General features: G+C 27.5%; 3 protein-coding genes across 3 annotated transcripts; all 3 read left to right on the forward strand.

Moving 5' to 3' along the window:
- Window positions 1-4,468: 4,468 nt before the first annotated feature.
- Bm12802 (Disco-interacting protein 2 homolog, putative) lies at window positions 4,469-7,776 on the forward strand (the record flags this gene model as incomplete). The annotated part of the gene is made up of 9 exons (XM_043080092.1): window positions 4,469-4,550; window positions 4,807-4,881; window positions 5,093-5,179; window positions 5,791-5,838; window positions 6,114-6,194; window positions 6,476-6,595; window positions 6,810-6,898; window positions 7,244-7,406; window positions 7,697-7,776. 9 exons carry the CDS (start codon window positions 4,469-4,471, stop codon window positions 7,774-7,776), a joined length of 825 nt encoding a protein of 274 aa, XP_042936026.1.
- Window positions 7,777-10,624: 2,848 nt separating this feature from the next.
- On the forward strand, window positions 10,625-22,638 carry Bma-dip-2 (Disco-interacting protein 2 homolog, putative; the record flags this gene model as incomplete). Its single annotated transcript, XM_043080093.1, has 28 exons — window positions 10,625-11,636; window positions 11,816-12,019; window positions 12,210-12,325; window positions 12,604-12,705; window positions 12,876-13,082; window positions 13,772-13,908; window positions 14,011-14,107; window positions 14,250-14,343; window positions 14,593-14,827; window positions 15,109-15,226; window positions 15,306-15,467; window positions 15,690-15,770; window positions 15,863-15,986; window positions 16,198-16,295; window positions 16,561-16,650; window positions 16,929-17,156; window positions 17,396-17,642; window positions 18,045-18,211; window positions 18,373-18,474; window positions 18,664-18,836; window positions 19,118-19,209; window positions 19,519-19,618; window positions 19,912-20,035; window positions 20,366-20,509; window positions 20,627-20,790; window positions 21,300-21,388; window positions 21,697-21,820; window positions 22,386-22,638. The coding sequence occupies 28 exons, from the start codon at window positions 10,625-10,627 to the stop codon at window positions 22,636-22,638; spliced, it is 4,884 nt and encodes a 1,627-aa protein (XP_042936027.1).
- A 2,266-nt stretch (window positions 22,639-24,904) lies between these two features.
- Bm1004 (Uncharacterized protein) lies at window positions 24,905-25,310 on the forward strand (the record flags this gene model as incomplete). The annotated part of the gene is made up of 3 exons (XM_043080094.1): window positions 24,905-24,939; window positions 25,000-25,109; window positions 25,285-25,310. The coding sequence occupies 3 exons, from the start codon at window positions 24,905-24,907 to the stop codon at window positions 25,308-25,310; spliced, it is 171 nt and encodes a 56-aa protein (XP_042936028.1).
- Window positions 25,311-25,317: the final 7 nt, after the last annotated feature.

Raw genomic sequence — 25,317 nt, forward strand, 5'->3', positions numbered from 1 at the left:
TTTGCTGGATGAATTCGTCGAATCAAACTGATTGCATAATGTGTTTACTTTCTTTATAATGAATTATCTAAAGTAATAATTATTTGTATTTAGTAACTATCAGTAAGTGCGTTTTTGTTAATTATTACTGATATTTCTTAATTTATAGTTCAAATTATCATAAAGAGAAAAAATAAGACAATAAATTGCACAAATAGATCAACGTTTAATATATGTTAGTTAATTTATTCATTCATATAAAAAATTCATTAATGTTTCCATTCAATAAAAAACTTAATCGCTTTCTTTCAATAAAAATTTGATCGATTTAATAAATTCCATCTAATAAAAATATGAAATAAAAACTTTCACACAATAATATTTCTCTTTCCCTTTATCATTTTCCTATATGATTTTATCATGAAAAGAATTTAGTTTTGTATCCTTCAGAATCCCTAAATTTCTATCAGAAAAACTTAAGTGAAAAAAAATTTTCAGTTTCCTATTTTATTGAATTATTATGCATATTTAGACTGTCTTGATCGTTTGTTTTATTTTAATACAATAAAATTATATTAACCAAATATTTTCATTTTATGATTCTCAATTTTCAAATTCAATTAAACAAATAAATAAGTATAATTTCATCTCTCTGTCTTCATCTTTTCCTTCCCTTTTTTTCACTTCCAGTAATTTCATTCGCTTATTCCGGAACATTTTCAAATCACCAAAAAATTTTCATCAGAAAGTTTTTTGGTGATACATTAGTAATTTGTATTCATTAGATATAACATAATGATGAGAATGTAGGAATTGAACTGATGAAATCAAAAGGGATAAAATAGCGGAAGATAGAATATTTGAGATGAAAGATGACCAATTTCAGAATGCAGAAGAGGAAGGAGAAGAGATGACCAATACAAATTTCAGAATGCAGAAGAGGAAGGAGAAGAGATGACCAATACAAATTTCAGAATGCAGAAGAGGAAGGAGAAGAGATGACCAATACAAATTTCAGAATGCAGAAGAGGAAGGAGAAGAGATGACCAATACAAATTTCAGAATGCAGAAGAGGAAGGAAAAGAGATGACCAATACAAATTTCAGAATGCAGAAGAGGAAGGAAAAGAGATGACCAATACAAATTTCAGAATGCAGAAGAGGAAGGAGAGAGATGACCAATACAAATTTCAGAATGCAGAAGAGGAAGGAGAGAGGAATGAGTGACCATTATGAATTAACCGACTATGGCAAATCACTTCATCCTTCTCATTTCTCCCATCAAAATCCATCTCTAATAATTCCCACTTCAAAATATATAATGTCATAAAGTTGCTTACTTTTAAGCTTCTTTTCAATTATTTTCTAAAGCTTCTTAATGAATTATTAATTACTCTTTTATTTAGTAAAATAAAAAAATTTCTTTCCTACTTTTTCATTTGTTCATCTTTTTCGGCGAACTTTTAACACTCTTTCAATTTAATAAAATAAAGTTTTATTAATGAAACATTCAAATTTCTAAGTTCAAATTTTCAATTTTTGATATGTCATTAATTCCAATTAACCAATAATATTTCATTAGTGAGAAGAAATTTTCGATTTCTGATACGTAATTCATTCCGGTTGATCCAGTAATATCTTAATAATGATTCATTTTGATCATTGAATTTTCAGTTTACGATTTTCGATGGGTCATTTGTTTATTCTAACTGAATAACATTTAGTTAATGAAACATTTCAATCTCTGATTTCCAATTTACGATTTTCGATGGGTCATTTGTTCTAGCTAATCCATTAACATTCGCTTAATGAGACCTTTCGATCTTTGATTTCCAATTGTTAATTTTTGATGAGTGTTCCAAACTGATCCAAATATATTTGACCAATGAAGAATTTCGAAATTTAAAATGATTAATTTTTTTAAATTGAATTTAATTTTAAGTTTCTTTCATTTCAGTTTTTTTCTTCGCTATTTCCCTTCTAATTTTCCTATGTACTATCCCTTTTTCCCTCAGAATTCCCTCAACTTACACACACATTTCTACCACTTCCACTTTCACGTTTCTTTCTTTTTTTCGCAATTCGATCCACAACCACTTCGCTCGCGTGCAACGCATCCGTGTAGATACGTGTGTTACGTGATGGACTGTATCCTTTCAAATGCTACACGCATTATGTTTAAATTTACATATGATTGTATATGGTTATGTCTTTGTGCGCTACGTTTCAATCTTAAGAATTCGAGTTTTTTTCCTACTAAAATTTTAGATCTATGTATTCATATAATTTATCCTTATTCTTATCATACATTATTTCGAAAAGTGTTTGTCCGCAGTGCACAGTATCACGTTAAAACGTGAAACTTCACACGTGGAATTAAAGAGATTAGATAGAGTAAAGTTTCGTTATCATACGTATAGCATTTTGTTATTGTTGTAAAATTTTGGTAAACATTAATTCCTTAGTTTTATGCATTTCATTTTATGTATTGCTGATTTATCATTTTTTTTTTATATTTTTAATTTTTTAATAAGTTTATTCAAGTATTGGAATGGAATGAATAAATTATATAAATTAAATATTAATGTTATACTTATACATTTTTTTATTTCCAAAGCGATAAATCCATACATATATAATATTTTTTCGTTCTAAAACATTCTAAAACAATAAATCTTTATCTTATATATTTTTTTCTAATATTTGGCAAAATTTCAGTCCTTTGTAGAATTCCAAGTTTCTTTTGTCAAATATGAAGTAAATTAAAATAAGTGATTAGTAATTTTGATAATTCATCTGAAGTTTTCGTGTGTAAAGTTTTCGAAAAATTGTGTTTTTTTCAATTTTTAATTTTAATTAGTACATGTATTATATAATACTAGAAATGGAGCATAACATGTTATATCTTACATTTATATATTTTATTTTTTTTCCAAATGATTCGTTAAAGTTTGTAATCATAAATAGTTTACATAAATATATTTCAAGAAATGGATATTATATATTTACCAATAAGTTTCAGTGTTAATAATGGTCAGTTTGTTTTATCTCTTTTATTCTTTCTTATTAATCATTTTCGTGGTATTTATTTTATATTAATTATTCATGTTGTATTCTTATCATTTGATATTAATGATAATGATATTATTTATAGGACTATCAGCTCTGCTTGTATATCATTGTGCTAATCTTATTGTTGAAGTGATATAGCTAACAAATATTTTGGATCTTTTTCTTATTAATTTTGAACTTATATTTTGGCTACGAATTGCCTTAAGTTAAAATTACTAATACTAGTAGCACTGCTGGAAATTATTTATATTTAAGTATATTTTTATATGAATATATTGCCAATGATAAAGCATTTTCTTAATTTATGTAAAAACTTTGGGATATTCCAGTTCTGATATGTTGTGATCATTCGCAAGCTGATTTCTATTGGACAAAATTCTGAAAATTTTTTGGTGCAATTTTTTCTTGTGCAATTGGAGTAAAGATGAAGAGAAGAAAATGTTTTATTAAAATAAGAAAATAATGTTAACCAGTTCGTGGAATTTAATATGTATTGATATACCTATAATTTCTGTACTTATACTTCAAAGACAATTATCAGTTTTTTCATACTGAGAAATATTTGATGATGAATAATAGACTTCTATAGTTCTATTACCCATTATTATCCTAGATATGAGTTTTAGTAAATTGCAATAATTCATTTACCTGTCGAACATCGAAATGAAATAATCCATAAAGATGCAAAATTATCTGAAACTAAATTATCAATATTATGGATGAAATAAAATATTTTTTCGTATTTTTAGAATATTTTCTTCCTTTCTTTCTTTTTCTTTCTTTTTGGTTTCAGAAACAAATAAATCAACAGAAGTGAATAACAAAGATTTATCTTATAGAAATGTTAAAATTAAATTTAGAGAGTTAGTTTATTGGTATTAGATTGATGCAGTTTGGAAAAAAATGATTTGAATTTTAGGTTGCTTTCTTTTTCTTTTCTTTTCATTCTGCTTCAAATCACATTAGATGTTCCCACAATTGTAATGAACCATACGACCTATTTTCTTATGACATATTTATTCACAATTAAAATATCAGTAAATATTTGGATGTTTATTTATATTATCATGATAATTTGCAACATTTAAAACTATTATCGTTGGAGAAAACTCTTTCAATCTTTTCTTTTCTCATTTTTTATTTTTATCGATTTTAATATTGTTTTCATCTAACATAATTTAGGAAAAATCAAATTTTCAAAATTGTCAAAAAATTTGATACACTGAAGTTTTTATTTTTGTTTGAAAATTATATCTTACGATAATTTTTGCGTTTGTAAATGTTGAAATTTTATTTCAGTTTAATATTCGGTATCAATCGTTTTTGCTGCTTTTTTTTGCTTCATTTCTTCAAATAAAGATTCTTCATATATTGCAGGCGGCGGACGACGGTATCTTTAGGACCGTCAAGTTTTCGTAATGGTGGATGCTATTGATATATCAAGTCTACCATCTGACGTACGTGAACGCCTCGCCCAGCTTGATTTAGAGTTATCAGAAGGTGAAGATATTTGAAATTTAATCATATTGTTATCTTCATTGATAAAGTTTACGTTTTTCTTTTCTTTTACTTGAAATCAATAAAATTGTTCGATTTATTTCACGTAAACACTCCACAAAATGATGCATGCGTGATCGTATATGTATATATAGCATATATTAGCAGTGGTTAAATCTGTTTGTTTGATAAATGCTTTGATAATTGGATTATTGATAATGTTTTTTCAAAATGTTTAATAATTATTTGTTCATTTCAGGTGACATCACGCAAAAAGGATATGATAAGAAAAAACAGTTGTTATTAGGACCCTACTTACGAATTAAAAAAGATGGTATGATTGTTGTTGTTGTTTTTCTTTTTTTAAGCTACAAAAAAAATTTTTAAGAAAAAAATGAACGAATATCAGTTTGGTTTTTTCAGTAAAAAATTTATTTCTGCAACAGTTAACATTGTTATGAATATGCTGAATATGTGATATTTATGAAACAGAACATGTAAATAAGTTCAAAGTTATACTAAGCATTAATTTCCTGTGTTTGCAGGTAATAAAGTTGCTTCAAGTCCAAGTACAAAAGCACAAAGGAAACACCAGCGACGTCTTACGCGTGATGAATCACGTTTTCATTCTGGTATTCCTTGAATATATATACAAAACAGTTGACGAATTTTTGCATTATATTTATTCCATTAAACTTATTCCACTAACTTCACACATTCAATAACATTATTTACAAATAACTCTTTAGTTTTTGGAGAGGAAGATAAAACTCATTACGTGGAAACCTTTCGATCTTATTAATATTAGATTCATCTGCTTGATCTATCAGCCTGTATCATGCCTAAGATGCAGGACTGACTCATCAGTTACAACCTCAAATAATACCTAATTCCAAGCAGTATTTGGTCTTCTCTTGCTCATCCATTTCTTTTGACCTCATTTACGATCGCTATAAAGTTGTTTTGGCCAGCTAGTTCGACAGATTATTTATTGGTCAATCTAGTAAATTGAGTTGATGGTTTTCTTTCTTAATTAGCAGCGTGGAATTTATTTTATGAATGCTTGTATAAGATTATATCTAACTTGCATTCACGTCATATTAAAAGAATGACTTTAGTGAATAGCTTTCCAGACAATATTACAATTTTTTTTAATCATTTTATTATATCTTTGGATATTTGCATCATTTTTTTTTTCCTTTATTAATTGATTAGCAAATTATAAATACTTAAAAAATTTTAGAAATACATGCTGAAGCAGTGCAACAGGCATTAGCAGAATATTCGGAAGGTTTTGTTTTCATTGCCTTTTTTTAAAAAATTTTCGATAAAAAATAAAGCTATGAAGTAAATTAGTGAAATATAGAGTGAGGAAAAAAGATCGTAAGGAATTAATGGGTGTTGCTTTATCTCATTGATGTTTTATTTGCTACTAATAGTATTAATAGCGAAATATAGATGAAACATCTGTTCAAAGTTGGAAGAGGAAAAGATGAGCGAGAATATTGAATTAGCAAAGAATGCTTTTGTTTCAAAATTTTATAACTAACGAATCAATATTTGCAGGGAAAAAAGAAAAGCCGAATATTTTACCACCCTTAAAACGACGTGGTACTGAGATAAAACGAGAAAGGCATCGAGCATCTGGTAATTCTACAAATATTTTTGATAGTTTACTGAATATAAACTGTAATTATTACTATGAAAATTTACAAAGAAAAAAGTTTTCGATTGACAATTTAACTCCTTAAATCTTTTACCTGATATACAATGATTTTTGAGTCTAAAATCATATGTAGTTGAAATTTGCGATTATTCAAGAGTTCGTAATAATTTTCGAAATTCTAGTTTTATTAAAAAAAAAAAAAAAAAAGGAAAAGAAAAGATGAAATTGAAATCGGATTTGCTTTCACAAAATTGTTGTACAGATAGCAGTTCCGAAGATGATAGCATGTTTGGTAGTACTGATCGTAGCAAAGGTACATCATCAACGTTATCATTAAATGAACAACGAAAGAAAAATTTAGCTAATGGCTCACAAAAGCCAGGTAGAGCTTTTGATATCAATTTTTTTTCTTCCCATTATTTATATTTATAAATAACTGGAGGAGTAAGTTAAATTTTAAAGATTTTTTCTAAACCATAATTAATTTGATGACACCATTGTCAAATATTGTCAAATTTTGAGAGTAATAACAGTGATGAAAATTTTGGCTTATATTTTTCAAGTAAGGGATCAATTTTTTGAATTCCGAATTTTAGATGCTTCATCTCCACCTCCTGATATTACAGCAACTGCTTTGGCAAACGATGCTGTAATACGAAAGGTATTTCAGGATCGGAGAAAACAAGTAATATTTATGCGTCAAATAGTGCATTACTAGTTTGATTTTTTTTTTTTTTTTTCAGTTATTTTTATTGTCTCTGAAATGTCTGAAATAAGACTGCCCTACTATTGCATAATATAATTTTTGTTTCTATTACTTCTAGTAAATTTCCATCCATGTAATTCATTGTAGATTTAAACAATTTTATCATATTTATATATTTGTTTTCTTTCTTCAATATTTTGAGAGAGTATAGGATAACTAGAGAGTATAGCACACTTCAAATAGTTTGCCATAATTATCTATATATTAACTTCAAGTAAATTATTGATGCAAAAGTGTTCTTTGTTTTTAGGTGATAATTTTCAGGATAGGAATATTATAAGTGAAAATGAGCGGAATGCTATGAAGAAAGTGGCAGATGCTGATGAAACCGTATTGAAGACTGATATCATTTATGCAAATGACGTTGCAGGAAATGATATAGCTATAACAAATATAACTAACCAAGATTATCAAAACGCAGTTGTGCGTAAGTTAATTTAACATCTCTTATAAGATGGTTCATTTACTACTTCTAACGTTGATAGCATTTTAGCAAGCATAGAATTATATTCATTTTGCTTTTTGACTGACAAATGATTTAAAACTTTGTAACTTTTTGAAATCAATCAAATCTTTTAAATTCATATATAAGCTGATGCTATATAATTGCTATGCAGTTTTATTATCACTGTTTTTCTGTAATGCACTGATTTAACTAATAGTTTTTATGTTATGTTATATGCTTTCTTTAATTCGAATAATTTCTTTTCAATTTAGTTTCCTCGTTGTCAGCACTGAAACCGGTCAGAGTTTCGTTGAAAATTCAACAATTAGTGCATTCATTGCAAGTAAGTTAGTTTGTGTTTTCATTTCATTTTTCTTGTTTAATTAATAATTTCATATACTTTAACTTATGAATAGAAAAAAGAAATAAAGGAGAAAAATAGGATGGGAAAGGGATGAATAATCGTTACAAATTTTATTTGTAAACTTCTGTTTCTCAACTTATTTGCTCAATCATTTTAGTCAGTTTTGTTGCGCTTTGTTGAATTATCAAATTTGATTAACTTTTTTCTAAAAATCATTTGTAATGCATCAAATTTGATTGGAATACTAAATTGTGTTTATCAATTTTATCGATCATTGCTTTGATATTACATTTCATATTTTTTAGCAGAAAATTACTTATTTAATACTCTTAAAAAGCTTTATTTTCTTATTTATAGCAAGTTAACATTTAGGAGAAGAACCAGCATTATACTTATTGGTTTTGAAGTTTAAAAACTTAGTTATTATCAACCAAATTTAACGCCAAATAGAATAAGATTATAAAACATGGCTGAACATTTATCTGTTGTTTTTCCTTACTTATTTCAACTTAGTAAGTAAATTATTGCAAAGGTATATTTCCTATTTACATAAAGTAGAATTCTTCACCTAATATACTTTTTTCGGACATATAAAATGCTTAGAATTTGTAAAATTTTTGTGTTAGAAACTTTTAATGAAGAAGAGCTTTAATTTTACGCTGCAAATTTTAGTATTACTAATGAAATGAAATTGTTCTAAGTTTTCTTTTTCTCATATTAATATTACAGTGTAATATTTAGGAATAATTTATCATTAGGAAAATTTTCACAGCACATCATTTTATTTCTTTACAATCAAACATACTATGGTTTAATGATTAATGACTGATCTACGACCATAAATATGGTTTTCAATAATTTCATCTATTATTATATCTAAATAATCTAAAGCATTTTTATTAGAATGGAAATTTTTTATTAAAACTTTTTATTTATCATTTCTTAGCGATTTATTATCAGTCAACGTTTATTTCTATGATTTCTTCATCTTTTCCATGATTTTCATTCATTCTTATGGTTTTCCCAAAATTTCATTACCCTTAAATTGATTGCTATATTTTTATTTTAGCACAGCTCCTATATTCTTCTTAATTTTTATAAAATGCCTTCATTAACTGTTGCGACCGAGAAATTAATAATCTTGTGGACTGTTTTTTCCTAAGATTTCAATTGATGTACAATTACTGATAACAGCATAATTTAAAATTAATCATATATGTTACATTTTGTTATCCTTTTTCACATACTAATGTACTGATTTTTATTATTTAAATTTATTCGATTTATAATACCAAGGAAAAATTGGTAAATATGTGTATCCGAATTCTTTCCAGTCTATTCATTATAACATATTTTGAAAGCAAATCATAGCTCTGATAACCAAAAGTTCTCATCCATCCATCATCTCTTATCATATGTGATTATATACCGTGATGGTTTGTTTTATTTTCTCACGATCTTAATTTTTTTTTTTTTTAATTTGAAAAGAATAAAATTTTATATCTTATCATTTTAATAAATTCTTGAAAGGATATCACAAATATCATATAATACATTTATCAATTTGCTGTTTATCCACTAAATCTGCTTCATTAAATCTATTTATCAATTAATCTATATATGTATATATTTATTTATTTTATTTGTTACATACATATTTATTCATTTATTCATTCACTCATTAAAATTTATTAGAATTTTCAACTTTTTTATTACTCAAAAATGTTGTAAGCTTTGCTATTTTGTCATAAAATTGAGAAATAATTTTATTTTATATTTTATAAATCAAATATCATTACAAAATTAGTGTAACAAATAATATCAATTTTTATGTGTTACTAAAATAAATTGATAAATGCTATTTGTAATAAATAAATTATAGAAAAAATACGATCAATAATTTTGTTATTGTTATATTTGTTAGCTAAATTATTTAGAGCAAAGAATGAAGAATTACAATTTACACTTGATTTTCATTTTCTTCTTTTTTATTTTTTGTTTTGTTTTGGTTTTTATTTTTACGTTTTCTTTTTTCCTACTTTGTTTTGCCTTTCTTTTTTCTTAAAATTATATTTTTATTTGTCACACTTATTTTTTCTTTGCTCAATTTTTTTTTTCTTTTTGATTTTATTAATTAACATGAAGATGACATATTGTATTTTAATCTATGGAATACATCTCTATTGAAATCTTTGAAAATAAATACATTGTAATTTAAATGTACTATGATGTGAATTAGTTTAATCACTTCAACATTGTAAATAATCATTAATTATTTTGTGATTTTCATCTCTTATTTTCAAACATACGCATACATATATATAAGAAAAAAAGGAAAAAAAGATTTTTTAAAAGAAAGTTTTTTTTTTTTTGCTTTTGGAAGAAGAAAAAAGGAAGTGCAAGATGATGTGAAAGTGGAAAAATAATTATATCAATCTGTAACTTTTTTTTTTTAATTAGCTCTAAATCTTTAAATACATTTAAATTCTTAATTTATGCCATTTTTCTTTTTATTATTATATGACTAATACTTTTCTCATCAGTTATTTTTCTTTTTCTTTTCCCTTTTTTTTGTCTTTACTCAATCTTAAAACATTTGAATTGTTGTTACACCGTGTAAATTTATCTTAATGCATTTCAAAAAAGCTAGTCATTTTGCATTAGCTTCAATCATCAATTCATCTTAAATTATTGATTTTGAAATTAGATGACATAAAATGTTTCACATGATACAATCCTATCTGATATCTTTTCATTTCTAACAACGCTCTCCTCAATTTTTTCTCAAATTTAATTTATTATTTTATTACTATTAATCAGTATGTCTTTACTACTGATGAATATTTTTCATCCACAACAATCATCATTACTTCATACGCAGTCCAATCATCCGTTACACTTCACGTATCAGCTATCATCATCACGTAATATCACATCGAAATTTGTAGCTAAAATTTCGAAAAAAGCACATGAAGCTAGTAATATTCGAACAAATCTTCGTCATAAATTGGAGTCACATGATATTAGTAAAAGATCGAAACGATTTGGCATATGTAATATTTGGAAGAGAAAATTTTCATCGTTATTAAATGAAAATGATATTATTAAATTTAACACTGTTAATATATTGCTACAAAATTCCATTGCAACAGTAATGCTTCCTATAATGATATTGCAACATTTCTCTGAAAGAGATATGATGACGAATAATTGTAATAAGGTGTCAAGTGATTATCGTAATTATAATCATAATCATCATCATGCTATCAATGAATCAATAAGTAGTTGTCTGAATGATGGGAGTAAAATTGATGTTGCTACTGAAACAAAACCTGGATTATTTATTGTTCAAAATGCTACTACCAATTCATTATTCTCAAAATCTTATCATCTATCAATGAATAATACTGCTACATGTCGATTATCTAGTGATGCTACTACTAATTTAACATCAGCAGAATCTTTAAATGAAACATTTGAAGCTGTATTGGAATCATTACGACGTTCATTGAAAAAGCATCGTCCTCGAAATACATCATTTGAACGAACTTTATTAACACAAGGATTTTCAATTGCTGTCAAAAAATTTAATCCATTACATGCTTATAAAAAGTTATCATTGAAACGTTTCAAAGATGAGCGTAATTTTGTGGAACAGAAGTTAAATACATTTATAAGAATTTCGGATTTGGGTTTGGGTCGAAAATTCATCAAAGTATCTGATCTAAAATGTTGCAATTATTTCTATCAATTGCATATAATACATGAATGCCGATTAATGGGTTTACAGAGACCAAAGAAAAAACCTTTGCATGAATACTACAATGATGATGATGCGGAATTAGAAGGTTATTCTTTCTAAAAAAATAAAAAATTTCATTTTCAATTATTTTAATTAACGTGAGGAAATGAAATTATGTTAGAAAATTTAATTACCAGAAATTTCAAAATACGTTCCTTTAATTTTTTTTTTTATAGAAAGGATTTTTCTGAAAATTTACATCCTGAATTACGAATGAAATTACAGCATTAGCTAGGGTTGTTGATCCGTTAGCACCACGTCCGGAAGGTTCTATAATCTGTCCAGCACGTGGTGATCATGCGTCCGTATCTACAAGTTTACCACGTTCTATTGATTCCGCATTGCATAAGTATGGTACATCACAACCAAGAATGGTAGCTGCTGTTGTACTGGATCATTCTGCTCGACCGGCGTACTCACTTACTTATGGTATGTGTTTACTGGTGCAATTACTTTAGTATAAAAGAAGTATTTGGGATATCTCAAAAAAGAAAATAAAATGAAAGTGACACTAATGTGTAATATTATTTATCTTACATTTGTGTTATCGTTATGTTTCAATAATTATTATTTATTTTGTGAGATTGTCTTTAATGAGTTTTTTTTTTTCAACTTTTAGGTAAACTTCTAAATCGTGCTACAAAAGTTGCTCATATGTTGTTAACCAAGCTTATTCCTGGCGTAGTTGGCAAGGAAAAGGTTCAATTATGTAAAAGTGGTGATCGAGTAGCTTTGGTAAGTGTTTTTAATTAATAGTCATTGATATTGTACTGATTTGTTTTAAATTTGAAATTTATATGTATTTCTAAATGAGTTTATGAATAAATTCATAAAACATATTGTTAAGTGGAATAATTTTACAATGCATTTCAATTTTCGAAACATTGAAATTTTGCTTTTTTCTACAAATATATGCGGTATGATGACTGCGACAATTTAACACATAACTGAATATGTCACAGTTTATTTTAGTCTTAAAATTTGATTAAATTTATGATTTTCTTTTTTATCAGGTTTATCCGAATACGGAACCTCTTTCATTTTTGGTTGCTTTCTACGGGTGTATTCTTGCTGGAATCATTCCAGTACCAGTTGAAGTGCCGCTTACTAAACGGGTATTTTTTTTTTTTTGTTGAGTAAACAAACAATTTTACTTATTGTTAGCTATTTGACTAAGTAGCAGTTAGTCTATTTGACTAGTATTTTTAAATGTGTTTGTTCTCACTTTTATTGGAACTATACTTTTAATGTAGTAACCTATGAAATATACGTTTACTTATTTCAGGATGCGGGTATCCAGCAACTTGGCTTTTTGCTTGGAAGTTGTGGTGTGAAGGTAGCTCTTACATCTGATGCATGTTATAAGGGTTTACCGAAACGTTCATCAAACAATCAAAGCTATCCTAATTCGAATGTTTCATTATTACCTGGCAGTGAAATTATTGATTTCAAGGGATGGCCACGGCTTGTTTGGCTTACAACTGAACATTTGGTAAGTTTGGTAGAATTTATTTAAGACCATCACATAACTACTTAAAAATTTTAATTATGCATTATTTCCGCTGCTTTCCAATCCTAGTAATATGCTTTATTGAATTTTTAACAAATTATCATTGGATAATTACTGATGTAAATGAATTATTGTTTGAAAATACTACTCTGTGAGTGCCACATTTTATAAGAAGTTAAATTGTGCATTATCTTTTTAGATTTACAGATGTTTAGTTATCATATGAAAATAGTAATATCTTCAGTTTGTATTTGTATTGAAAAGCGAGAATAATCAAGTTCTTAGATATGGCAAATTTTACGTTTTTAACATTATCGGTCATTTCTTTCATAGCTTCTGTTTGTTTTATTGAATACCTAACACGAGTTTTGGCGTTTTGAAGAATTTTACACACCAGTGATTATTACTTGAAACTGGCAATTAATTTTTTAAATTCAAGAACTATTTGTTATGTGCTGGATTAAAATACTTATTAAGGTTACGAATCGACTGATGACTTACTGAGAAGTTAAAAAGAAGGTGTTAATTCATTCATTTTAAGTTAGGCATAGTTTTTTTGATTTAACTTACATTGATTGTGTAATTGGTTGCTTTAAAATACTTTAAAACTTATCTTCATTTCCCATGATTAGTTCTATATAATACTATCATTGCATGCGCTAAATTTATAGAATAAGCCGCCAAGAGATTGGTCAGTACCGCCACGGGTTACGGATGATTCTGTTGCATATATTGAATATACAACAGATAAGGAAGGTAGTGTAAAAGGTGTATGCATAACTCGACAGGCTTTACTTTCACATTGCAGGTATGTTAACCGGAATTATATGGCATAAATGAATGTTTATTTTTCGGGTTACATTTTCATGCTTCATCCATTATGCATTCCAGTTTAACTGAAGTATTTCAGGTCTTTAACAATAGCAATGAATTATTCAGAATCAGATACATTGGTATCAGTTCTTGATTTCAAACGTGAAGCAGGCTTATGGCATTCAATTTTAGCGGTACAATTCATTTATTAGTTTTTATTCTATAACTTTCTTTTTCTTCTTCTCGTCAGTTATTAGTAACTTGATTGCTTTACTCATTTAAAATATATGATCAATTTCAAATCTTTTGTATATTATATGAAATAGTTAATTTCAGAGTGTTTTTTCCGGTTTACGTGTTATTTTTGTTCCATATTCATTGATGAAAATCAATCCGGCATCATGGATGTTGATGGTCACAAAATATCAAGGTAAAAAAAAAAAAATACTTTTTCTTTTGTTAGGAAAAAATAAAAGAATTAGCTTTTATGCAGTTAAATCTTTTTAATTCATATTTTATTTCATTAGAAATATTTAGAAAAGAAAATTGACACCAATTAAGTTTACTTTTATATAATTTTATTTATATTTATGTCTTATCATTTCTCGTTTTTATAAGCAATCACGAAAATTCATTAAACATGATTAATTAATGCTATATGGTTTTTATTTTGCTTTAGCAAAAACAGCTTTGGTGAAATCACGTGATTTGCATTGGGGCTTGTTGGCAACTCGTGATCATAAAGAAATCAATTTATCATCGTTACGTTCAATCCTAGTAGCCGATGGAGCAAATCCATGGTCTTTATCATCATGTGATCAGTTTGCTTCCGTTTTCCAATCACGTGGCTTAAAACCTGATGCAGTTTGCCCGTGTGCAGGTTCTTCTGAAACTGGTACAGTATCACTACGAAGGTTTGCTTTGTTACATCGATTAATATACAAAAGATTTGAAATTGATCATATGTTTTAAATAAGCAAAGGTATGTTATAAATATGCTAATGAATATATTTGAAAAAAGAAAAGAATTAGCATAGGTACTTTATAATGCAACTTATCATTTTACTTGTTAGTTAGCCTTTTTACAAGCGTTTTGATGCAATTATATTTCATAGTAATATATGTCTAATATGAATAAATTTGACAGATTTACTTATATATCGTCTAAAGGTGACATTTTTGGTTTCTGTTGTAGACCTTATACAGAGGGAAGTGTTCATAATTCTGGTCGAGGTGTTCTGTCGATGTCTGCTTTAAGTCATTCGGTAGTCCGTGTGGATCAAGAAAATTCATTAACATCATTAACATTGCAGGTAAAAATAAACCTATTTAAATTTTATTTATTAGTCTTAATGCTGAATAGTTATTAAGAATATAAATTTTAAATTCTAGGATGCTGGTCAAGTTATTACTGGTGGTGTTGTTGTTGTTGTTAAACTTTCTGGACCACCACGATTATGTATGACTGATGAAGTTGGTGAAATTTGTTTGTATGCACACAGCACAGGTTCTGCTTATTGGGGTTTGGATGGTTTATCAGCTAATATTTTTAAGGTTAAACAGATTTTTTGATTTTCTTTTTGTTAATCTAAAGTATGGATGAATTATCATCAAGCTAATTTTCACTTTTCTAAAGTTATTTTAAATGATATGCCAAATTCCATTTTTTTTCCCTAATATTTTTTACTGATAATATTTATATTAGTTCGCATTATCGGACTGATGACTGATTTTGTACTTTTCTTTTTTTTTGCTTTGAAAGAATTTTTGTTATAGGTGGAACCCTTGGGTAACGATGACAAGCCATTGGGACCAGTGCCGTATGTTCGCAGCGGTTTGCTAGGATTTCTTGGACCGGTAATGTATTTTTTGTAAACTCGTTTGATGGTTCATTTATTTGTTGCAGTAGTATTAAATTTTCACTCAAATACTGAAGCTTTAAATTTTAGAACGGTTTGATTTTTGTGGTAGGTAATCGTAATTCACAAATGTATGTATCCGGTCGACAACATGGTGCTGATGATCTAATTGCTACAGCACTGGCTGTTGAACCAATGAAATTTATTTATCGCGGTGTGTTATTTGAATTTTTTTCAATATGAATTTGAAATCAAATTTAAATTAATTCTTCATGTCTTTAAAAATGCCTTATTGTCATGTATCAAAATATGTGAGGGAAGCTTATCAGCATTTAGTGAAATAAAAACAGCATATAAGCATTGATATTAGTTGTAAGAAAAATTATAATATTTGATATTTAATTAAAAGTAATTGTTGCTTGCAGGTAGGATTGCTGTATTTTCTGTGAATGTTCTCCGCGATGAACGAATATGCATCATAGCTGAGCAGAAACCTGGCGTATCTGAGGAAGATTCTTTTAGTGTAATGTATTTTATTACTTTTCTTTAAGAAACTGTTGGCATTTATTTGGATTTCAAAATAAATTTTGGGTAATATTACTTGATAGATAGAGTTATAATATAATGGGTATATTTTCAGATTTTTCAACTATTGTTAGAATTATGAGAGCGATAAATAATTAGACTACATATTTTATTTATTATAAAAAAAAGATACAGTTTTTTTTTTTTTTTTTTCATCTATCTTGCGCTATGCTTATTTTGAATTATCTTAAATCTAATTTCAGTGGATGAGTCGCGTACTGCAAGCAATAGATAGCATTCACCAAGTGGGCATTTACTGTTTGGCTCTTGTACCATCCAATCAGCTACCAAAAGTAAATTTTTGAAAAATTTCTTTTGTAGGATGCTTCACACAATTGTTATCAAATACATAAGTAAATTATTCTTTATTCCTGAACAGGATTTAGCACTCTACTGAGTGATATTAGTTACTTTTTCTTCACGAGCATATAAAATGTTGTAATTAATTTCAAAATCTTTTGAATATTATAATTTATATTCTGTAAACCAAACATCGAGGCATAACTAGAACTGTGTTAGATTTTTTCAAAAAAAAAAAAATTGTTGAGAATGAAATCTCGAAATATTTCAGACACCATTAGGTGGTATCCATGTGTCGGAAACACGGCAACGATTTATTGACGGTGTTTTGCATCCAACAACGCTTCTGATGTGTCCCCATACCTGTGTAATAAATTTACCGAAACCTCGCGAGCAACAATCAGATGTTGGACCAGCAGCTATGTTTGTTGGTAATATTGTTCAAGGTGTACGAATTGCTGCTGCTAAAGGGAGACAAATTAGTGCCGATGATGAAAAGGTTTGTTAATGTTTTGAAATCTGTTAATGTTACTTGTGTCAATTTTTAAGTTTCATTTTTTAATGAATAGCTAATAATACGTTACAGTTTTATTTGCTTGAATTATAATATATAGTATAATGTATTATTATAATATAGTTAAAAATTATAACAATTTAAAAATTTCGACTGTTTTGTGTTGATAATTATATTTCTCAGCAAAGTTTACAGTTTTTGTATGCACAGTATGGTTATTACAGGTGACTAGTTTGATGGAAGTCTTACGTCAACGTTCACAAACATCTCCTGATCACATATTGTTTACACTAATGAATTCACGTGGAACGGAGATAGAAAGTATAACTTGTGCACAATTGTTAAAAAGAGCAGAACGGATTGGTTCGATGTTAACTGATAAGGGAAGATTAAATCCAGGCGAACATGTTGCTTTGATTTTTCCACCTGGGATTGATTTGATTGCAGCATTTTATGGATGTCAAGCAGCAGGTGCGTTGATACTAATAATTTTATGTCAAAATTACTTAAGTTAGTTGTGATCTTTGACTCAATATGAAAGTATGAAATTCGGTCTCTGTACGAACTCTTTGGTATCGATGCTAAAATCCAGTGCTTGTCAAGTTATAAATTTAGTTATGATTTCAATAAGAAATTTGAAAATAATCGATCTTGCATAAGCATACAGTTTGGCGGAATGTTTTATCGGTCAGTTTTATGAGTTTCTTTTCAGAATTTGATATCAAGTTGTGACCACTATGTAGTAGTAACTTCATTGCTGGAATATATTACTCACTAGTGACAAAACTATTAAAAGTTTCATTTCCTAATGTCGTGATGATTTCCAATGCGCAGTGAAGTGTTTTAATTAGTATTAAATAAGTTGCATTAAAGGATTGGTACCCGTTTGTATACGACCACCACATCCACATAATCTGCAAATAACTCTACCGACAGTACGAATGATTGTAGATGTTTCAAAAGCAGTTGCAGTGATTTCGACTTCATCTTTAATTAAATTACTTAAATGCAAGGAAGCTTCTCTCAGAGTTGATGCAAAGGTAAGTTTTCTTTTGATGTCTGTTTACCTGTTTTATTAAAAAGACGTCGCGCTATAGCTCTAAATTAATCAAATGATATATGATAAATGATATGTGCAAAAAAAAAAAAAAAACACTGATATATGAGTTAGTTAAAAGAACGATATAAAGAACATTTCCAGGCATGGCCTACCATTTTAGATGTTGATGATCTTCCATCACTTAGCAGAAAAAAATGGGAATCTGAATGTTTTGAGAGAAAATCAACTGATGTTTGTTATCTGGTAAGATAGTACTACTGTTGGAGTAGTTCATAAATTTTTTAATTAGTTCCCATATTTTTTTATTAAGCTTATGAATTATTTTCATCATACTGCTTTGTATTTTGATCCAAATTAATCGAATTTATCACATAATGTCATTTTTGTTAATTGTAAATGAATGTTATTTGACAGTTTATGTAAAAATTTCAGGACTTCTCAGTGAGTACTACAGGACAATTAGCTGGGATCGTTGTTAGTATTGCTGGTGCTACAGCATTATGTAGGAGTTTAAAAGTAGCCTGTGAATTATATCCATCGCGACATATTACTTTGTGCCTTGATCCGTACTGCGGTCTTGGATTAACACTATGGTGTCTCTCTGGGTAACTTCATTTCCTTTAGTTATTTTCATCACTTTTTTCTCATTTCATTTGTCAAAGCGGCTAACTTGGGTGATATGCGTTCGTCCAATTGCATTTCCCTTTACCTACTCATAATGTTAAAGTATAATTTAGATAGAATATGTAGACATTGATATAACTGTCAATTTTATCATGACGATTATTTTTTGCTTATCTCCGTAATAATATTACTTGCAATATATTACATATTGACATCACAACATGCGTAAAAAAAATATATGATTATATAAGTTTCATTTCAGCGTTTATTCCGGTCATCACTCATTGTTAATTCCTCCAGCGGAAGTTGAGCAAAATGCTGCCTTATGGTTGACAGCAGTTTCACAACGAAAAGGTTTTTATCTCTTAGCTGTTCTTTTATACTTTTATGCATGGAACTAGATTTAAGTAAAGAAAAAATGTATTTTTATAATGGTTATATTGCGAAAAAATTTTTAAATTTAATGTTGGATAGATTGAAGAAGAAAGGAAAAACAAGATAGTTGATTATTAACACAGTAAATTTCCTTAATATATTAAAATGTAATATTTAAATTACTTTTAGACAGTTCACGTTAGGAACGCGAGAATAGATGTAATAATTTAAAAGAAAAAGTTTTTGCTTCATTTTTATGATAATTATTAGACTTATTTTTATATTTAGTTCGTGACACGTTTTGTTCATATGGTGTAATGGAATTATGTGTCCGGGAATTAGCACCTCAAATTTCGCTTCTGAAAGAGAAAGGTGTTTCACTTGCATGGTAAGTATGTACTTTTTTTTTTGCAATCATTCTTTAGTTTTTTAAAATTTTATCTGATGTTATTATCGTATGATTGCTCCCTGTATTCCAAGTATATCAAATAATTTAAATTAGTTTGATTTCAGTAAACTATGACCTTTTGAATCATAAACTATATTCAATTACTAACGAAGTTTTACCTTTACTATGTGTATCACAGGAAAAAATGAATCATCACATAAGTAACACATTGTTGAAAAAAATACAAAATTTCAAGTCATTAATTTGTTTACGTGAAAAAATTTTTGTTGTAGCGTGCGTACGTGTGTTGTAGTTGCGGAGGAACGACCACGAGTTGCTTTATGTGCAGCATTTTCGAAGCTTTTTGCACCTTTAGGTCTTAATTCGCGTGCAGTGTCTACATCATTCGGTTGTCGGGTATTACACTTTATGCCATTTAATTTTAGACTTTTTCAGAGACAAATGAGATTTTGATCAAAAATGGATTAAATTATATTTCGGAAATATAGCTATCTTGTCTGCATATTTTGCTTTCTCTTTGTAGCTATTTGACAAAATTGCATTGAAATTCTTGGTTGTTCTGAAAATTTTAAGCTCCGGTATTGCTTTCGTAATGGTGATTGTTATTTTCTACTAAACACTGGAGCATTTCTATACTGGCAAATACTGGTTTTCTCTTGACCCCAGCATTTTTTCTAATTCAATGTTTTGAAAAGAAAAAAGTTTGTATATAAATTGATGCTATAGGTTAACACTGCAATTTGTATGCAAGGAGCAGCAAGTCCGGATCCGGCAACGGTATACGTTGATGCACGAGCACTACGTAATGATCGCGTAACGCTTGTTGAAAAGGGTGCACCACACAGCATAGCACTAATGGAAAGCGGAAAAGTATTCATTATTTGAAAGATATATTTTTAAAACTTGACATTTATTTGCATTCCGGTCATTTATTTTTCAGGTTATAAAAAATACTCCGTTATGGTAGTTAAAATGAAATAATTTTAGTTGTTACCTGGTGTTGAAGTGGTCATTGCAAATCCGGAAACTAGAGGTCAGTGTGCTGATTCACATTTGGGTGAAATTTGGGTTGCATGTTCACATAATGCAGTTGGTTATTTCACGTTGTACGGTGAAGAAGCATCGTTACATATTGATCACTTTAATGCAAGGTAATATTTGTATGGATAAACATTAATAGTTATTCACTAGTACACATTAATTTGACTATTTATATCGTCAGCTTTATTGTCATTTTATTTCTGTTTCATTATTTATTAGTTGGCTTGTTTTGAAATTGTATGTATTATTTGTATTAGTGTAACTTGTTTTAATTGTATCAAATGAATATTTTGACATTGAAAATTCTGCTTAATTAATTAGTAGTTATGAGTTTGTTGCCATTTTATTTTATTTTGAATAATATTATCTTTTTGTACTTTTATACTCGAAATTATTTCAACTTTAGATAACAGTTTTTAGTTAGCAACAAATTTATCGGTTAATGCGTGATACATTAGCAGAAGTAATGGAAGAAGATGCTTTCTCGTTGTTTTCAGTTGTTAGACACTTTTTATGTTTTGTTTTATATCGATCAAACTTACGTAACTTTGCTGACTGATATCTAACGTGCTATTTCAATATATGAAGCTACTTTTTATTATCATAAATTCATTTTTAGACTCTCAACTGGTGACACTCTTAAACGTTTTGCACGTACGGGTTATTTGGGCTTTCTTCGACGAACACAATCTATAACAGCTGATGGAGGTTATTTTTTTATACATTACTTTTTAATAATTGTAAATTTCACTGATATGTTAGAGTGTTCGTATCTTTTCGAAAATTTAGCTTCGTTTTGGTAAATTTTTAATTAGAAAAGTTTGTTATTTCAAAAAATTTTACGAAAAAATGACTTTTGTCGAAATTTTTTACAAAAACTAAGCGATTTCTGGACTTAGTCTGACTGTCAAATGTTATCCTTTTGGAGCCCCCTAACTTAGCTTCATTTTACTAAAAGTCATAAACTTGTTACTGATCGTAGTTTATTATAAAGAATATAAGTTGTGTTATTGCAGAGTTACATGATGCAGTGTTTGTCGTTGGTGCATTGGATGAAGCATTGATGTTGCGTGGAATGAGATACCATCCGGTGGATATTGAAGCAACTGTAATAAGAGCGCATCGGAAAATTTCTGAATGGTTAGTTAGTGCTGGTTGTTGAGCAACTTGTGAAGTTTGGCAATAAATTTAAATAATAAATACTTTTATTCTTTAAATGCTATGCATTAAATATATTTATTTAAGATTTGAAATATAATTGCACATACTACTTCAAATATATATAAACTATTAATAGCAGTAGTATGAGTGCTGGTTTTCATTATATTTAAAAATTTTTAATCTCAACACTTCAAAATGCATCATTTTCCTTTTCATCATATGCTATATATCGATGCTGAAAGGAAAACGGAAGCGAAAAGAGATATGTAATAATAAGCTTGATGATAACCTCTAACGACTTTAACACAATGACGAAACAAATTAGCTTGTTGTAAATCAATCATAGTAATTTGATTTTTGAGAAAAGAGATAATTTTTGACTTTTTTAATATTGATAATTTTATTATGAAAGAGATGGAAATGATTTATCTTTTATTGTTAATTTAAACTTGAGCAGCATGTTTTGGGAGAATAATGTCAAATTATTCAAATTATCAGCTTATTATTTATTTTTTGATTATAATGAATATAATTAAATTTTCAGTGCGGTATTTACATGGACACATCTTTTGGTTGTGGTTGCTGAAACGGAAAGTGCTGAATCAGAAGCATTAGATTTAGTACCAGCTATCACATCTGCTGTATTAGAAGAGCATTATTTGATTGTTGGTGTTGTGGTAATTGTTGATCCCGGCGTGGTACCTATAAATAGTCGAGGTGAAAAGCAACGGATGCATTTACGGGATGCTTTCCTAAAAGATATGCTTGATCCTATTTATGTTGCTTACAATATGTAGCTGATATATATGATAATTCGAAATTAAACTTAAACCAAATATAGAATTAGGAACAAAGGCGATAAAGTATAAGTAAGCGTTATTTTTATTTATTTATATTATGTCGAGAAAATTTTTCGGGAGATAAATCTTTCTGCATTTTTTATTTGTTTTAAAAAAAATAAAAAGTTTTGGGTGGGAAAATGAATATTTTAAGGATAGAAATTTTCAAATGATTTATTCTCAAAAATCGATTTTTTTGTTTTGGAAAAAATTTCAATGAATTTAGAATTTGAATAAAAATATTACATTAGGAATAATATAAAATTCTGTATATCAGTTTTGTGAAATAATGTTTATATAATTTTACATTGCTCATTTATTGATATATTACCTAAAAAAATTGTATGATAATAATATTGCCTCTTGATTTACTTCCAGTCTATACAATATTAGTTTCTACTACAAAATTGCTATTTTCTTTTCCCTCTTTCATTGGTTTCAACCTCAAAAATTATTCTTCTGTAATATAAAAAAAGGTTTTTTTAATTACATAAATTTTAATATTCTTAATAGATTTCGAATTATTGTTAATATTTAGATCTGAATTCTTTTAAACATTTTAATGTAAATTATGAGGAGAAATGTGAAATCAATATTAGTACGACTTATAAAATACTGGAAATTTCAATTTGAAATTGAATTCGCTTTGAAATTTTTGAAGTGATGAGGTTATTGCATAGAAAGATAAACGAAGAATATTTGATTAATTTTTGATAACATATAGATTAAAATGTTGTGCAAAAAATGATTTAGAATAAGTGGTTGAAAGTAATTTTTGGGATAAATAGCTACTAGCAATTATTTGTTTCATCATGAATATTTGAAAAATTAACTTTTAATTTGGATTTATTCTTTTTTAATTCAATTTCTTTCAAAATTTGCACAGCAATATTTTTTTCAGTTGTCGCTGTTTTCTGCCTCTATTGTTTACGCTTAATAAGAATATTTCCATGTTTATTATATTACTTATACTTTTTTGAAAATATGCATCATTTATTGATTAGATATTTAACAATCACATGTGATATGTCATTCTAAACTGATTTTATCATTATGAAAGCGATAATGGTATCAGTGATCGATAATGTTTGAATTTCATCTAGGTTATGTTATTCAGGAAATATAATATTAAAGTGTGAATTTTTGAGATAATTTGTGTAATATTATAATTTTGACTACTTTTCTAATTCTTTTAATTACAATTGTTGCAATTCCTGTGATTGCAGTATGATATGATATTTCATTTTATTATCATGTTTTCATTTTATTATCAATATTAATTTCATAAAATTCCAAATTATTTCCTAAGGAATAAATTATGTTAAAAAATAAGTACAAAAAATATTGTGGTTTTCAATTTTGATTGTTAAGCTATTTTGATTTCTTAAAATTAACAATCATTTAATTTTGTATATTTTAAATTTTTACTTATTTGAAAGGATGAAATTTCTCACCCTTTATTTTTTCATTGGAATTTTTTTTTTAATTTTAACTTTTTGACAAATATCTTTTGCGTTGAATAGGAAAAATAAAAAACAAAAGAAATTCGAAAATTTTTTAGTGCGCTCAATTTTACTATATTATTATTGTTTACTGTGTATGCTACGTCGATTTCATTTACTCATCGATTTTTCTTAATTTCAGTTTTTTTTTTTTTAGGAACTTTCAGTTAAAAAAAAATGTTTCTTTCATGATATTACTTTGAACGTTTCGTATGTATAATTTTTTTTTTGAAATTTATGATCTGTGCATATGATTGGAAGCTTTCTTTTTCCGCATCATTTTTGTGCGCAATTGTGACATATGTATAAATTTGTTGTCATTTGTGTAGGGATTCTCGTAGTAAACTTTTTTTGCAAAAAAAGAATAGAAAAAAATTTGATAATTTTTTACCAAATTAAGTTTGTGATTACGTGATTTGTTTTTCTTCGTCTAAATTATAATTGTTAAAGCAATTTATAAAAATTATACCATTAAAATAAAGACTCAACAAAGAAATAAGAAAAAAGAAAAAACATTATTGCGAGAAAAAGTTGGAATTTTTGATAATTTGCATGGAATAAGATATATCCATAAATTCTTGTACATTTCTATATTTTACATCAAAAATGCTAGCAGTGGGAATCTTTACTACCTTATTTAAACATCTAAATTTTCTCTCGGACGAAATTTAAATTTTGTTTTCGGTGGGACAAACTTTAATGTTTCACAGAGAAACGTGAGGATGGTTTTTTCTGCGTGGTTGGGTTTCGTACCTACGTGAGATTTTCTTTTGTTATGTTGCTAGATTTTATAATATTTAAATTTAACAAATTGAAGGAAAGAGAAGTGTTCAGCGTACATATACGTTAATTATCATATTTTTTTATTCGTGAAAAGGTATGTAAGAAGTGCTGAAAAATGCGTGGTACTAGCTCATAGATTTTCTGGTAATTCTCGAATTAATATTTTTTGCATTTCATTTCAATTCAAAAATTTTTGATATTTTATTAAAATTATTGATTTTACAATTCCAATATTTGAGTATATTGAAGGTGATAACATTTATTAAGATTTTCGTCAGAATAGTGCCATTACTGTTAAATGAATGAATTCGTATTGAAGGAAGAAAGATATTTGAAAAAGTTTAATGAAATT

The sequence above is a fragment of the Brugia malayi genome, assembly GCF_000002995.4.
Source record: "Brugia malayi strain FR3 genome assembly, contig: Bm_v4_Chr3_scaffold_001, whole genome shotgun sequence".
Classification (NCBI taxonomy): Eukaryota; Metazoa; Nematoda; class Chromadorea; order Rhabditida; family Onchocercidae; genus Brugia; species Brugia malayi.